Raw genomic sequence first — 17941 nt, 5'->3', positions numbered from 1 at the left:
ATTCTTTGTATATCTTTCTCTGATTGTACATTTCCTATAGGTCCAGCATCCATAAGAAAATCATTATAAAATGTAGCATCAAAGACAGCAACAAGGATTTTTATGTTTGTATCCATGCTACAATTTTCAGAAGAAACAAACTATACGTAACAATAGTGTGAAGATGCAGTACTTACTTATAGGAGCACGGAGTAAAAAGCTTGTAACTCAAATTGAAAATCTGGGTGATCTTATTCGGATTATGATGCTGAACAACCATGTTCCACACTTCCACTGCATGTAGTTCATTCAATAATTGAAATTTGTGATTGGGGTCTTCACTCTCCATTAAAGTTGCAATTGAGCTTAACATGCCAGGACACATGGGCTGTGCACTGAACTAGAGGTGAAATGACATTTTTACTGGCACGACATGTAACAACATAAGCTAAATATTTCACGGCTCCCCTGCCAGAAAAAAGACCATAAGAAATAAACACGTCAAACTCAGATGGAAAGCAATCTTAGGAAGAGTCGTGTTAAGAAAAAATGGTGCAAGGGGAGCACATATAGGAATTATCAGAGAACTTACTCGACACAGCTTGATCTTCAGCAATTGTTTTGGCACTTCTACTTCTCAAAATCAAATGAAAAAACATTAAGAATGCAACATGAAAAAAGAAAATCAATAAAAGGAAAACAAAAGAAACAAGTGTGATAATTAAACAAGTTTAATACCATCCAAAAATATAAGGAACCAGAACACAGAGGTTTCTTTTCCGCAAGAAAAAAAGTTCACTATTATAATAAAACGCTAGTTCTACGTACTGATCAATGATATTACTTCTGAACAGTTTGCTCATTTCTTGGATTTCTTTGGTGCCCTGCAAACAAGATCAAGGTGAAAAGAGGACGACTATCAGTACAATGATCTTAGAATTTTTCAAAAGTAACTGAATGCAAGAGAAAAAGGAAACAAGAATAAGAAGAAACTCTTACCCGGTAGCTGCTTGAGGTGCAGGTGTGGGTGCTGCCACTTTATCGACGGGTCCCTGTTGCATATTATACCAACTTGTAGAGATCAACTCGAGGAAATAACAAGGATTCAAGACTCAACGATAGAATCTTAGTGCTTCTACTCTCTAGACTTAACTTGACCTAGAATGTCTTTTAAAATTACACTGCAGTTCTGACACAGAGCAGTAAATAATGAAATGGCAAGACTAAAATTGCTATTCCCTACATATATATATAATATTGCTATTCCATACATGTATATCTTAATCAATTCTATGCAGAATTCACTAAAAGTCCAATTAGTTAACTACTGATTTTTATGTTCTTAACATGTATGACATGCATACATAGTTAACATTACCCAAGCAGTAATCAAGCCAGGAACAAAGATACACACATAGTGTCCGAATTTAGAATAAAAATTGAAAAATGAAAATCAACAAGTTTATCAGTATCTTACCGCTTCCAAACGCTCCCCCCTCCAAGCATGTTTCCTTTCTCTGCTATCCTTGTTCTTAGCACGCTTAGCCTCAAACTGGTCAGACAAAGTCTTCTCTCTGGCCTTCTATGCCTTGGGTTTGTGAATACTTTCCATGAATACACACTTGTTCTTGAACACATTACCCTTTACCCTCAAGTACATATCATGGTACATGTGCTTGTCAATCTTCTTTGCCTCCCTGTACTTACGGAGCAACCTCCTGAGGACACGCATTCTCCTCATCCAGATAACCTTGGTAGGCAACCTAGATTCTCTGGTACCCTTCCTCTTACCTGTTCACAGAGAAACTAACAAATTGACCCATTGCTACCTCTCTACAACACATAATATGAACCAGTCATTGAATTAAAGAAATAAATAACAAAGCTAACATTTACACGATAACACCAACAATGGAATTAGATTGTTAAATTAACATAACCAGAGTGACGACCCTTGGCCTTGGCTTCATTCATACGACAAGCACGAGATCTAGAGTGAATCACTGTTGGCTTATGAATAATGTAACCATCCTTTACCAACTTTCTAATGTTTTCCCTGAACACACATACACCAAATAAAAATTTTACATGGACCATGCCTTTCCCAATGTGCATCCTCGTGCTTGGACATGAAGGTACGGCTGAAAGTTATACATAATACAACAGCCTGTCAAATTCATACATTGATCAACAATTAGATATACAAAGAGAGAAAACAAATCAACAGAAAACAAATCAACTTATCAAGTAGTTCAGTTATATACCTACGACAACCATCTGGAGTCCAATTCATAACTGTGATGGAGAGTCATGTCGAAAACGAGAACCAACTTTAGAAACAGAAGCGGAGAAATATTTTACCTGCTTGATGTAGAAAAAGAGATGGAGAAATTTGAGAAAGAGTTTCATCTTCGGGAAACCCATAATGGGAGTACGAGGGTTTTGAGGAATTTCTTGAGGCAGAACACACAACACGTTGAGACGTGTGAGAGATAAATGGGAAGATTTAGGGATTTTCTTCTAGAGCTGGCATAAAAGTAGATTTTTCTGATACGTGGTGAAATTTTAGGCGGGTTGATTGGGAGGGAAGTTCGGTTTGCACAAAAATGAAGCGCCAATAGATTTTAGATGCAAAATTTAAGAGCCCATGATTAGGCCCGTCAATATTTGTCCGATATCCGGAATCCGTTTCCGAATATTCGCGATCCTATAAGATTTTATCCGTTTTATCGAATATCAGATCGGATATTCTATCGAATATTTCTTCCTTAATATATCGGAATCGGATTAGGCTCCATCAGAATTGTTAATATTAGATATCCGATAAAAACAAGGACTGATTTGTAATTTACCCTAACTATATTTGATATCCAATATGAAATGTTTGACAAATTGAACTTAAATTTCAATTATGAACATGTTTTATAGAGTTTTTAACATTTTTATTGGAACCGGATATTATCGTATAAATATCCGATATATGATAGCTTAGCATATCAGAAACGATATCTGATTTTGATATCCTATAGGATATTATCGGATATCAAATATCCGATATCTGATAGCTTAGCATATCGGAATCAATATTTGATTTTGATATGCTATAGGATATTATCGATTATCGAATATATCCAATAGCGCTTAACCTATCAAATACGGATTTCCAAATATCCGACAGATATTCTTCCATTGACACCCCTACCCATAATAACCTGGCTAGTTTGGGACCTAGTCCAGTTATTTGGGGGTTGTTACTAGATGACAAAAAAGGTATAAGGAACAAGACTGTGACATTATATTAAGATCAGAGACTCGTATGCAGATTTTTATTTTGACCTACGTGATCTGATCTAATTTCTGATTGAGAATCCGTTTTTAAGTGCAAAAAATCGGTAGATTTCAATTCACTAATCAGTTTATGAGACACAAATCCAATTGTATTATAGACTATCGAGGTAATAATGCAAACTTGTGTTATGAGGAGATTATCATATTGAGCTGGACATGTGTAGGAATAATAATATATATGTTTTGAATAACAAGGTCGATCTGATTTTTATTAGGGAATCCATTTTGAGAATGAGATTGATGAAATAGAAATAAATCTCGAGTTTCCGATTTTCTAATTCGAAATTCCACAACGAACTAATCGATATTATTTTAGTAAGTAATAAATCTTGAGTTTCAGATAACGAAATGATAACAAACAAAATTCCGACATTCGAGGATGAACACCCGTCTGAAGATGTATTTGACATACAACAAACTGAAGATTGTCCCGTTGAATAGTAAATATAAGTTTCTGAGATCGAACTTATATCGAACAAGATTTGGATATAAGATGCATAAATATGGATTAATAAGTAATTTGCTGATCTAGCGGGGTCGATTTTATTCCTAGACGTACTCTGGTTCACATTGTTAGAGATAAACCTCTGGTGGATATTCTGATCAACCAAATATGGAAATTAGCAGATCTTGCAGTTCAATAGTATATTTAGAGATCCATTAAAGATATTTCGGGTGATCGGAGTGATGAGGAATACGATGGTTCACATTGCTAGAGATAGACCTGGTCTACATTCTTATCAACTGTATATTAAATAAGGCAGATTTCTGGTCTAATGTTGTATTTAGGGATCCGGCATAGATATTTTTGTTAATCGGAGATCAGACGAGGCATACACTGGTTCAATTGCTAGAGATAGACCTCTGGTGTACATTTTAATCAACCAGATATAAAAAAAAAGTAGATTTCTAATTTAATAATATATTTACAAATACAATATAGATAATTTGGCTAATCGGAGATGACACGAGGCATACAATGGTTCACAAAATAGTGGATAATCTAACAACGATCTAAATGCTTAATATGTAGACAAATTAGGAAATCTAAATGCTTAATATGTAGACAAATTAGGAAATCTAAATGCTTAATATGTAGACAAACTAGGAAATCTAAATCCACATGTTTTGCTTATTTTTTTTTCCAGAATACTATGGCATCCAAACATTTCGTATAGTGTTGCAAAGTCCGCAACTTGGTATGAGCTTTTATAGCTCCATTTGCTATGGGAATTCGAATCGGAGAAAACCCACCTATCCTAATCCTATAATTTCTCTGTCGACCACTCGATTTAAACAACAGCACCTCAATTTCATGGATGATTTCTCGCCACCTAAATTAACTTGAAGTCAGACCCTCCCGGAGCTTCTTGGTTTATAGTTTCTATGTCGTTGCATCATATTTGAAGTTCGAATCGACTCAATCTATTTCGATGATGTAGCAGGCCAAGTTTAAGTCAGAACCCTGCCAAAGTTTCATGATTCATAGTTTGTTTGTCGTTATACCGAATTTGAAGTTCAAATTGATATTGAGCTTCATATTTATAGATTTCGATGATGTATCATGCAAAGTTTGAAGTCAGAACCCTCCTGGAGCTTCATGATTCATAGTTATTTAGTCGTTACAAAGAAAACACACTTTCCTTGATCCGCATGACAGTCTTAAATCAAATATCTACCGTCCAAAGATGTCCCTAATCGTTAATCTCAAGCTTCTTCGATATAATAGTCACTCGAAGTAGCTATAATTCGTATGTAAGTTCGGTTTCATGCAAATACGAATTCTATAGAAACATGAATGCTTATTTTATAGACTAATTAGGAAATATAAATAGACAAGCTTTTGCTTATTTATTTTTCTCCAGGATACTCTTGCATCCAGACATTTCGTATGCTCTAGTGCTGCAAAGTCGGCAACTTGGTACGAGCCTTTATAGCTCAATTCGAATCGGGGAAAACATACCTATCCTAATCCCATACACATTCTAATACTACATTTAATTTCTCCTTCGACCACTAAATTTCAACAGCCGCACCTCAATTTCATGGCTGATTTCTCGCCACCCAAATTAACTTGAACCACCTGTTAAGATCCACAGTTGCATGTGAGAAAATTCCACACATGCAATATCAATTTTGTTTTAAATGCAAAAGATAAAGCATTTATCTTGGGAGATATATGCATCAAATAGTCTGCCTACAAAAGCCAACTAAATAGTTGTACCAAAAGTCAATGGAGATGAGCTAGCTGTGACCGAAGATTATTATAGAAGACATTGATTTCAGCTATATATGTAAAAATTAGTATAGAATTTTTGTATTTTAGGGAACTAGATTATTTAGTTTTCAGCTATATATGTAAAAATTAGTATAGAATTTTTGTGTTTTAGGGAACTAGATTATTTAGTTTTTATTTCTTGACTCATCTTAAATATGTAAACATCACTGTATAAATACAAGTTCCATTTTTCTCTCCTTCTACAACGGAAGAGACAAATCCCTTTACCATCAACTTCGAGTCTTCCTCAGGTCTGTGTTGTTCTTAGTTTCTCATACTCATAAAACACCTAGCAGAACCACTAGCTTGTGCTGGAATATATTCATTAACCATGAGCTAATGGATACATCCCATAGGTTGCTTCTTCTACCCCACCATAACGTGTAAAGAAAAAAAAAAACTTCAGGAAGATATGGATGAACGAAAAATTTCTGATGCGGTTGTAACCATCAAAGAGACACTTATTTTAGTGGGTTGTTTTGAATTAGGATAACTTCTCAAATTTTGGCGGGATGCAGATCAAAAGAAAACTTCCTTTTGGCGGGATCCTTCCCGCTCAGTACTCCATTTTTCTCATCTATAAATAAAGCCCTCGGATCATTGACTTCGACTCACAAAGTTCATATACATCACCTCTGAAAGTCGGTATTGTTCTTTCCAGATTGTTGTTTAACCCTTTAATTTTCTCGATTCATTAGTAGATTCTAAAGCTTGATTGTTTATCTCAATGAGAAACAAAATTTCTCATCGTGTGATTTCTCTTTTTTACATGGATAGTTTCTTTGTGTTTGATTCAAATCTTTAAATATATATATATATATATATGTGTGTGTTTTTAAGTGTTCTTATGATCTTGTATTTCTCCTTAATAATCAGGTTTACACACTACTAAGACATAATGGAACAACGTTTGGAACGTTTGGGTGCTCCAAATGATGCTGGTAAAGTTTACTAATTAGAAAAACCATATCGGCAAATGATTACAGTTGATACCGAGATGCAATTAGTTTTTTCTTGAGATGTCCGCAATGATTTCAAATATCTTCATTGTTGTTTTTATAATTGCAGTATCTGCATTGGGGAAACGGAATGTCCGTGGACGATCACGTGGCATAGATCTGGATGATTGGTTCACCCAACATGGAAAAATGTCCATCAAATTCTCAGATATAGTGGGGGAACCAATCTCCACAAATAGATGCAAATTATCTACAGAATGTGGCATAATTGTTCGTGACTTTGCTCCGATGCAACATACCTCTTGGAAGAAAATTCCTGAGCAAGATAGGGTTGTTCTAATTGAACGTGTCAAGGTAGGCAGAACTCTTCCAAAAATGTGTTTTGAGATCTTTTTTTGATCCACCTGTCAAACTTTATTATGTTATTATAGGAAAAGTTCGAACTGGACACTACGCGGCCTTCTATCAAGAAATACCTAAATGATTGTATGGCTCGAAGGTACAACAACTATAGGACTCAAATGTCAGCGCACTTCAAAAAGTGCAAAACTATTGAAGAAGCTCGCTCGAAGCCATTCGAGAACGTCTCACAAGAGAATTGGTTATGGTTATGTAATCATTTTGCTTCAGAGAAATTTAAGGTTAAGCAATTGGTTCTTAATTTGTTTTCTTATTTATAAATTATAGGTTATGCATATTTATTTTAACTCTGTATTCAAATTTCAGAAGCGGTCCGCAGAAGGGACGAACAACCGGAAGCAAGTCGAGTACAACCACTGTGGGGGTTCTCGGGCGTTTCAAGTGCGCTTAGAGAAGGTATTTCTGATTAAAAATCAGTAATGTGTAAAATGTAACTATGTTGTTCTTTGTTGATATTTTCTCTTCTTCTTCCAGAAAAAACTTTTGGGTGTGCAAGCTGCCAAAATACAAACGTTTTACGATACTCACACACATATCAAAGAGGATCAGCGTGTTTGGATATCTGAAACAGCTCACGTTCAGTATGTATGTCGAATCAACTGCGGATTACATTTCTAATTACAGATTCTTTGTGCACTTTCTTTATAAATATGCAGTGGTTTAAAATGTTTTCTAAACTGTGGAGAAGGTAGTCTAGTCCAGGTTTTGAAAAAATGAATTTTTTATATTGACAAAATCAACTTACATGTTTAGGACAAAATGGTTGAGATGCATGAGCAAGGCATTGTAGCAGGAGGTACACCTGATGAAAATGAAATATACGACGAAGTTCTGCAGAGGAAATCAAAAAGACACCGTAACCGCGGGCTTTCTGATGAGGAGATAGAAGAACTCTTTGCACTCCTTGCAACCAAGGATGATAAAATCAAGCAGTGCGAAGACCAAGTTCAACAGATGAAAGAGGATGCTGCAAGTTTCCGACAAAATGTCCTTAATCAAGTACTGGCTCGTAACCCAAGTGTTGCTGCAGACTTGAATCCTATTCAGGAAGATGCTTAGTTTTTATTTTCCTAGAATCACAACCTTTGAAGTTTATTAAGAGTTTGGCTTAGGTGGATGCTTAAAAGTGTTCCTTTTTAGTTTGTTAAGTGAGTGTCTCTGGATTGTTTGTTTGTTTAGTATTTTATAAGTGTCGGGTCTTTTAAAAATTTTCAGTAATGTCAATGAATGTCTAGTTGGTTTTCAAGATATGGTGTGTTTTTTTTCCCGTAATTTCATGTTTTCCATACTTTTCTGTTTGTTAGGATTATAATTTGGTACCATAACAAGAATATTTGTTTCAAGCATGAGCTTTGGGGATTTTTTTTTTTTTTGTAATCTGTTCATCCATCAAGTTTATCAGATACATAAGAACTGTATTTGTAATCTAGCTGTAATTTGTAATTTGAGAAGATGCCAGACACTATAATATGTTTCGAGTGATCCGATACCGGTACCCAGCTTTACATGTTTTTAGTGGACTAAAAGGTGCTTCCTTGAACTGCACTGACCAATGATAGTGACACCTCCAGTATGAAGCTCTTAGTCTTTGAATCTTGTTAAGTTTCAAATGACATGCTTCTAATGGTTCACGTCAGAACCTAAGAAACTAAATGCGTTTTTATTGTAGTTCTTATATCTTCTATTGAGATATACGAATGTTTTAGTTTGTAGTAGATTTTTTCCTGTAATGCTTTGCTCACCAATTATTATTATTTTCTCCTGTCTTGTTTTAACAACATAAGAGCTACTCAATATATGAGTTACTTTATGGAGGGGACTAAAACAAAATTTCTTTAGCTATGAGGCTCTGTAGAACAAAATAAAATTTGGTAAATTTTAAGTGGATGACAGGAAAATTTGATAGCTGCCCAGTTGGAATTCAGTTTGCACTAGTGTTTCTCATAATCATAATCAAAAGAGAACTTATTATTTCCTTAATTCAAGTTTAATACAAACCCAAAACATTTCCATTGATAATTTCATAAGCCTCCGTGAATTTGAATTCTCGCCCTACAGATGCAACATATCCAAAAGTTGCAGCTTCATGATCCATGTTGAATCCCCTCAATATTTTTTTATATCGTGAACAACAAAACCGTATGTCCCCGAACCTTTCTGATAGACATTGTGTCGTTCTTCCTTGATCATTACCATTTGAGCTGACAAAAAATTGAAGGACGCGATCCCAGAATACTGATGTGCTCTCTTCCATTGTAGTTTCTTCTAAGCAAACAAGATAACCCCTGCAAAGATCATTATCTTCTGTAGTTGTGAAATTCATTTCACGCTCCATTAGTTAAGCAAACAGTGTGACAAACAGGAAGATGTGTATAGAAAACATATATAAAAAGACCATACTTAAGTTTAATAGTAAACATGCTAGTTTTGGGGATCTAAGAAGGCCAAAATGTGCTGGTCTTGGGATCTATGCTACTTTGGGGGATCTATGTTAGTTTGAAAATAAAGAATGTTTCTGACATTGTACTCTCGATCCAATCTTGATTCAAATTGCGCATTATGTGCAGCAAGTTGAAGGGATAAATTCTCTGTATATCTAGAAAAACTGGTGAATGGACTCATCCTTTTTTACACCTATGCAATGGTTTATAATGTTTTCATAACTATGGATAATGTAGTTTGGTCCAGGTTTTAAAAAAAATGATTGTTTTCTATTGACAAAATCAACTTACATGTTCAGGACAAAATGGTCGAGATGCATGAGCAAGGCATTGTGGCAGAGGGCACACCTGATGAAATGAAATTTATGACGAAGTTCTGAAGAGGAAATTAAAAAGACAACGTAACCGCAGACTTTCTGATGAGGATAGAAGAACTCTTTGCACTCCTTGCAACGAAGGATGATAAAATCAAGCAGTGCGAAGACCAAGTTCAACATATGAAAGAGGATGCTGCAAGTTTTCCCTAAAAATCATTAAAAATATCAAGTGAAAAATCCAGAGAACAAGCTTTTAGTTCAGAAAACCCTCTTTGTGCATGGACAACTACCATGTGACGGTACTCATGAATGTTTGGCGAAGCTGAACCATATATGTGAAAAAGGCATGTATACGTTAACGACGGAATCAAGGTATATAAACATGCTACTGGGTCATTAACTCCTAGTATATTCAGCAAGCTAAGAGGCTTGGATTATAGCGGTAAGCACTAAGCAGGAAGCAGCATATGGACATTGATAAGTCTCATGTATTCCTATAAGCATGTGTAAATTATAGGATGAGATCAAAATGAATTTATTTATGAAGATCAGGGATAGAAATATGAGGCTTATCCTCTTCTAGTATGCTGTCCAAGATGATGGTACGCGCTGAATGCTTCCGAAGCCTATTCTTATCTGGTCTCGTTGCGAGCTCTGGGGATCCTGCTGTGTGATTTAGGCTAGATAAACCTATGCGATTTCAGCAGACGTTATTCGATTGATGTGGACAGCACCATGAAGTTACCAACTCGATCTGAGATGGCCTTAATCTAGTACTGGTCTGAGATGACATTTTTTTAATGATTTTCTTGATAAAAATCATTAAAAAATGTCCTTAATCTAGTACTGGCTCGCAATCCAAATGTTGCTGCAGACTTGAATCCTATTCAGGAAGTTGCTTAGTTCTTTATTTTGAATCACTACCTTTGAAGTTTATTAAGAGTTTGTCTTAGGTGTATATTTAAAAGTGTCCCTTTTCAGTTTGTTAAGTGAGTGTCTCTGCATCGTTGGTTTGTTTAGTATTTTATAAGTGTAAGGTCTTTTAAACATTTTCAGTAATGTCAATAGTTGGTTTTTTACAAGTGTTGTGTTTCTTTTTCCTGTAATTTCATGTTTTCCAAACTTTTGTTTTATTTTTATATATCTCCAACTCATATTTTGTTGGATTTGTGGTGATTTAATTCGATGAATATTTGTTTAACTAGCCTGTTTGGTAGGATTATATGTTGCTACCATGACAAGGATATTTGTTTCTAGGATGAGTTTTGGGGTCGCCATGACATTAAGTGTGACAAGAATCATGGAAGGTTATTGGTTCTTGTAACGTGATGATATGGCTTATTTCTCTGAAAGGAGGGGGATCTCTTTTTTTTCTTTTTTTCTGTAAAGTATGAAAACCTCCATACAGAATTTTATTAAATGGGAATTACATAGTTTTTAACTAGTAAAGTATTGAAAGTTTGTAATCTCATAGTCATTGAATCCCATTAAGTTTCAAATGACATGCTTCAAGGCTTGAAGATTGTAATGGTTCACTTCAGAACCTAAGAAACTAAATGAGTTTTTATTGTAATTCCCATTAAGTTCTGTCCTACTTCAACTCCACTAAACAATGCACGATGGCACAACTAACTCCAAATTAATAGCCACTATAACCATGACTGATGAACTCCTAAAGACCAGGACTAACAATTACAATGTAAAAACTACTAGATAAACAATACATAATAGATGCAGTACTTGCAGACCCTGTCAGACTTTGTAGTTCGAGTTTAGTTATAACTCCAACATTCTTCTAGGGTTACGACAAATTTAAGAAACTAAGAACAACACGGACCTGAAGGAAGATACGAAGTTTGTGGTTAAGCTAATTTGGATTCCCATAAGTCAGAAGTGCTGCTCTTGAAATTAAAAGAAGTATTAGAATTTGTACAGGATTGGGAGAAGTGGGTTTTCTCCAATTCGAATTCGAATAGAAAAATAGAGCTATAAAAGCCCTCACTTGTTCGCACATCCACCACCAGTCCATATCACTCCTTCCGGCACCTCACGAACAGCACCAGTTCTTCTTATGCGTTCACCAGCAGGTTAGTTTGATTCAGTGGTTTGAATTCGAGTTTTTTTAATTAACTGTTAAAGCTTGTTTTTCCTTGAATTTTTTAGATGTGTGTATGAACAATTCTGATGATAATCTTTTTGACTGTGTCTCTTTAGGTATCACTGCAACCGACGAATTTCCGAACTGATTAGGGTTTATCTTTACTGCAAAGCAAAGTTGCCATGGTAAGGCCACACACACTTTATACATATATACATCTTAATTTAAAAAAAACTTCATAATTTAAAGTCTGCCTTATTGTTGTTATTCTAAGCATCCTTTTTTGTTTATTTTTGTTACCAAAGATTGATAAAAGTTGGGTGGAAGAGCGTGACAGATTGTCTGATAAGTATATCAAAGGTGTTGCGTCTTTTATTCAGATGACAAAAAATTATCTCTTAAGTAAGAATGAGGAATTATGCACTTGCCCCTGTAAAAAGTGTGTTAACCGAAACCCACCTACTTCATTAGCTAAAATTGAACATCACTTGTTCACTACTGGCATGGCAGGTAGTTATAAGATATGGGTACTTCATGGGGAAGAAGATAATCCTACACAAAACCAATCAGCATCTAGCCATGACTATGTCTTTAATGATGGTACAACCCATTCTGGAAATAATACAGGTGTACTTGATATGTTACATGATGCTGATAATGCTGGGCCTTTTGATAGTCAAGCAGATACAGGTAGGCACGGAGAAACTAATGATGATTCGGGTGAAGCTGATAGTACAAATAATTTGGGTGAAGCTAGTACAAAGTTTGAGGAGATATTAGGAAAAGCTAAGCAAGAACTATACCCTGGTTGTACAGATTACTCGTCATTAACTTTCCTTGTAGAGTTAATGCATCTCAAAGTGCTCAACTGTTGGAGCAACAAAAGTTTTGAGATGCAGCTTGAGTTGCTTAAGAAATCTTTTCCAAAAGATAATACAATTCCGAGTTCATACTATGAAGCTAAAAAGATATTGCGTGATCTTGGATTGGGATATGAATCGATTGATGCATGTAAAAATGACTGTGCTTTATATTGGAAGGAACATAAGGATAGGGATGATTGTCCAGTATGCCACGAGCCTAGGTACAAATTCAATGACGGAAAGGGTAAGAAGATCCCACACAAGGTACTGCGCTATTTTCCTTTAAAACCAAGACTGCAGAGATTATTTGCTTCAAGGCATACAGCTGATGATATGAGATGGCACAAAGAACATGTTGCTCCTGAAGGGGTTTTAAGGCATCCTGCTGATGCTGAAGCATGGAAGCATTTTGATTTGCGGTATCCACAATTTGCAGAAGATCCTCGCAATTTAAGGTTAGGTCTTGCTACTGATGGGTTTAATCCCTTTGGAAATATGAATAATGCGTACAGCATGTGGCCAGTTATAGTGATGCCCTACAATTTACCCCCTTGGAAGTGTATGAAACAACCTTTTTTCATGATGGCGTTACTTATTCCTGGAAAGAAAGCACCTGGTAACGATATCGATGTGTATCTACGACCCTTAATAGATGAGCTAAAAGAGTTGTGGGAAAAAGGAGTGGAAACATATGATGCCTCCACAGAAAAAACTTTTCGTATGCACGCAGCTGTATTGTGGACCATAAATGACTTCCCAGCATATGGTAATTTATCAGGATGGAGTACAAAAGGTTACTTAGCATGTCCAGTATGTAATGATGACCCACCGTCTCGTGCATTGAGGAGTAAGATAGGTTATCTGCGTCATCGTAGGTTCTTGCCTCCCCAACATCCATGAAGGAGAAACAAACTTCATGATGGACATGATGAGCTTCACAGTCCACCGAAAGAGTTGACAGGCATTCAACTTTTACAGCAAATTGAAAAACAGGGAGTTAAAAGTTGTTTCGGAAAGCATCCAGATAAGAGAAGCAAGAAAAGAAGTCGTACCAAGAAAGAGCTGAGTTGGAAAAAAAAGAGTATTTTCTATGAGCTTCCATACTGGTCACATCTTAAAATCAGGCATAAAATTGATGTTATGCATGTTGAGAAAAATATATGCGATAATATCGTGGGAACCTTGTTAAATCAGGAATTGAAGACCAAAGATACGTTTAAAGCTCGCTTGGATCTGGAAGACATGAATATTAGACCAGAATTGCACCTAAAGCGTAAAGGAGAAAAATTTATAAAGCCTCCAGCTTCCTATGCTTTAACAACGGAGCAAAGGAAAGAGTTTTGTAGGTTTCTGAAATCAGTGAAGTTCCCAGATGGATACGCAGCTAACATAGCGAGGAGTGCTAATGTGGATGATGGGAAGATATCAGGTTTGAAAAGCCATGACTGTCACGTGTTTTTACAAAAAATTCTCCCGGTTGGAATTCGTTCGTTTCTACCCACGGATGTATGCACTGCCTTAATTGAGTTGAGTAGTTTCTTTCATGATTTATGTGCGAAGAAACTGAATGTGAGTCACTTGGAAGAAATGGAAAAAGGTATAGTTTTGATTCTTTGTAAGTTGGAAAGAATATTTCCACCGGCATTTTTTGATGTCATGGTTCATTTGGCTATTCACTTACCCCGAGAAGCTAAACTTGTTGGTCCAGTTGGTTATAGTTGGATGTATCCTATCGAAAGGTGCTCTTAACTCTCATTACGTGTTTATTTCATATGCTTGTGTTTTTCTTCTAGTGCAAGTACCTTTTTGTTGTTCATAGAAAAATCACATAGTTTTAAGTGTTGTTGTTTATATAGGTACCTTGGAACACTTAAGCGTTACGTGAAGAATAAAGCACGACCAGAGGGTTCAATAGCGGAAGCATAAATTATTAATGAAGCTTTGACATTTTGCTCATTGTATTTACGTGGGATTGAAACTAAATTTAATCGCCCAGAACGAAATGATGATAATTCAGATGATAGTCAACGACGCAAGGGAAAGCTGTCTGTTTTCGCTCAGGATGTCCGTCCCTTCGGTACAAAAGCTATAAAATCACTGACTCTAGAAGAACGAGAACATATACATTGGTATATACTCAATAATTGTGACGAGGTGAAACCATATATGTAGTAAGTGCCTCATCCTATCTTGTAATAATTATTGTTATTCTGTTGTACACTAAATATTTTCATTAGCATCAAAAAGTTTTCTTATTTATCTTTGCCAATACAGTGAACATTTGAATGTGCTGAAAGCAGAATCAAATGACAACTTGTTACAGAGGCATCAAAAACTATTTCCTGTGTGGTTTCGAAATCGGGTAAGTAATTGATTTTTACAATTAATGATCCTATATAATTGTTGTACTACATGTTTTAGTTGGTACTATGTGTTTTGTAGTACTCTAGTGATCAGCATACATAATTCTTGGCTAAATCCTCTTTAAGTTTTGGAACTTCCACTACAGTTTGTGCTCTGCAATGCACCAAATTCGTCTTAACTATATACTAGCGAAGTTTTTTTGGTGTTCGCAGCTTATTAATTCTTAAACATCATTTTGAATAAGATACCTATTTATTCATTTCTGATTGAAACGTCCCTGCATGGGATGATCTCATTTTCTAGTTTAGTTACATTTCAAGTGGCTCTTATGTTTTAAATTGCACAATCTCGTAAGAAAAAGAAAACATATTGTTTTTAGATGCATCACTCAACAAGGAGCAACAGTGTATATGCCTTAACCCCAAGTTAAACACGAAAAAACGAGCTAAGATGAATTCCAAGCAGAGGGCCAAATTAGGAAACATATAAAGAAAGTCCATGGCACATGTGAAAAATCAACAACACAATAAGGTTTGAATTACTAGTAAACCCCATAACAATAAAAATAAACATAAATATGAAATTATGAATGCAATCCATGCTAAAAACGTACCTTTAAGGATTCTATATCATTATTGTTTACAAATAATAATTTCATTTTCTTTATTGTTTTTTTTTTCTGAAAATGTGCAGATCGGAAAATTGTATCATGAAAATTTTTCAGGGGTTAGTGATGAATTGCATTCGTTAGCACAGGGTGTTGAATCTCGCGCAAAATCATTTTCTGCTTGTATCTATAATGGAGTTCGATTCCATACCAAACAACGCGAACTTCGTCGAACGACCCAGAATAGCGGATTGGTAGTAGATGGGGAACACAATAGTAAGCCAATTGAATTCTTCGGTAGCTTGCAAGATGTTATTGAGTTAGACTTTTTGTATGGATACCGAGTTGTGTTATTTAAATGTGATTGGTTTGACGTAACTCCTGGAAATACAAGAATTCGAAAGGATTATAGTTTGACATGTATAAATACTAATAGAATATGGTACAAGAGTGATCCTTTCGTTCTTGCATCACAATCGCAACAAGTGTTCTACCTAGATGACTATAAGCATGGAGCAAATTGGAAAGTGGTTCATAAAATGCATCATAGACACATATGGGATGTTCCTGAAATGGATATCAATGAAGTACAACCAGAAACAGAAACAACTATCGACGAGGCATATCACCATAACAAGGAGGCTCCATTGCTATTATCCGCTGTTCAGGAAGATGATAATGAGGCAACTGTACTTTATAGAGATGCTGATGTTGAACTCGAAATCATAGATGCAGATCTTGTTCTAGCTGAGGATGTCATAGATGATGATGAGGATGAAGAGGAAGAAGACGAAACATTGTTTAACTACAACAATGATGTGGCAAAGCCTGAGGATATTGTGCCAGAAGAAGATGACTCGGATCTAGAATATTATTTCGTTACTGTCATTTTACTTAAAACTTAATATTCATTTCTAGTTTACTTGGAAACTCACTGGATATTCATTTTATGACTAATTTTTGCTCGAACCGGTTAAGTAATTTATGGCTTTGCCTTATTATTAGTTTGATTAAATTATTCTACAATTTTTTTTGTTTTTTTAAAATATATTTTCATTGAACTGTGATTCGATTTTATTTTACAGATTGTAATATTTGTACATTAAGTCTGAAGTGATCGGTGAATGGAAAAGTATACAAGGAATTAATCTTTGATGGATTATATAAAGATGTCATTGTCGATTGGGCGGAGAAGTTATATGACCTGTCTATTAATGTTGTAATAGAATGAGTCAAGAATCTCTTATTAATGATAGGCAACTCGCATTAATAAGAACTGCTAAAATATTAATGAAGGGTAGGTCATGCCCTAAACTGAAATCTACTATGTTCGCCAAAACTAAACTCAAATGCTATTGGCAACCAATTGAAACGATCATTAGGGAAGCACTCGTGTTCATGATAGATAGTAGAAATTATTTATCACTATAATGTCCAAAATTTTAGTCATTGTAAATCTATTTTCACTAGCAACTATTTTTTGTCACAAACGTATAAGTAACCCTAACAACAAGCTATTTCGTCAGCGAAAATCTTATGTCGTGTCTAAAATTCTATCACTCTAAAATATTCTTTCCAGCGATTATTCTTGTTCGTGGCAGAAAAAACACGCTAGCGTTAACATTTTGTTTTTCACCTAAAGTTTATATCGTGGCGAAGTATTTTAGATGCAAAAACAGTATGGCGACAAAATATTGTCCCGTCGCAGTTAAATGTTTTCAAGAGCCATTGGATATTGTCACCCTATATATATTTAAAGAGAAAACGAAATAGTAGTTACAAATTATTATTTTTGCGACCAACATTTATCATTGTCAGGATAAGTATAATTGGTGACTAGCGAAATTCTCCCCGAACAAATCATCAGCGACAGAGGAAATCATGACAAGTTTCGTTTGTCATCCATGCTTTCGGTGAAAATTGTAAGGACAAAATATCTTTTTTGCCGCAAAAAAGATATTTATACTAACAATTCTGATATTCGTCACAAGCGAATATGTTTCATGACTAAAAAAAATTTGATGGGAAAACATTTGTCACTAAAGGCCCATTTTCTTGTAGTGTATGTAGGTTTTCACTAATATTTATCTCCAGCAGTGCAGTAAAAATATTCTACTGATGTTTCAAGAGGCTAATGTAGAGAAACTTCTCCAGTAGAAATAGTGGAGATCTCCATCTTCTATAATGCAGAATGCACTATTTCTTCTGCACTACTGGAGATAGATAATTGAGGAAACTATATATATGTTCAAATAATTCATGGGATG

At 35.2% G+C, this 17941-nt stretch overlaps 1 protein-coding gene and 1 pseudogene across 1 annotated transcript; one reads left to right on the top strand and one right to left on the bottom strand.

Moving 5' to 3' along the window:
- Positions 1–758: 758 nt before the first annotated feature.
- LOC113278459 lies at positions 759–2328 on the bottom strand (annotated as a pseudogene).
- A 10015-nt stretch (positions 2329–12343) lies between these two features.
- On the top strand, positions 12344–16579 carry LOC113280563. Its single transcript, XM_026529175.1, has 6 exons — positions 12344–13513; positions 13697–14442; positions 14560–14609; positions 14700–14832; positions 14978–15065; positions 15761–16579. The coding sequence occupies exons 1-6, from the start codon at positions 12344–12346 to the stop codon at positions 16577–16579; spliced, it is 3006 nt and encodes a 1001-aa protein (XP_026384960.1).
- The last annotated feature ends 1362 nt before the right edge of the window (positions 16580–17941 follow it).

This window comes from Papaver somniferum, chromosome 5 (assembly GCF_003573695.1).
Source record: "Papaver somniferum cultivar HN1 chromosome 5, ASM357369v1, whole genome shotgun sequence".
Lineage (NCBI taxonomy): Eukaryota > Viridiplantae > Streptophyta > Magnoliopsida > Ranunculales > Papaveraceae > Papaver > Papaver somniferum.
Note: the sequence above shows the minus strand (reverse complement) of the source record. Positions and strands in the feature narration are given on the sequence as shown.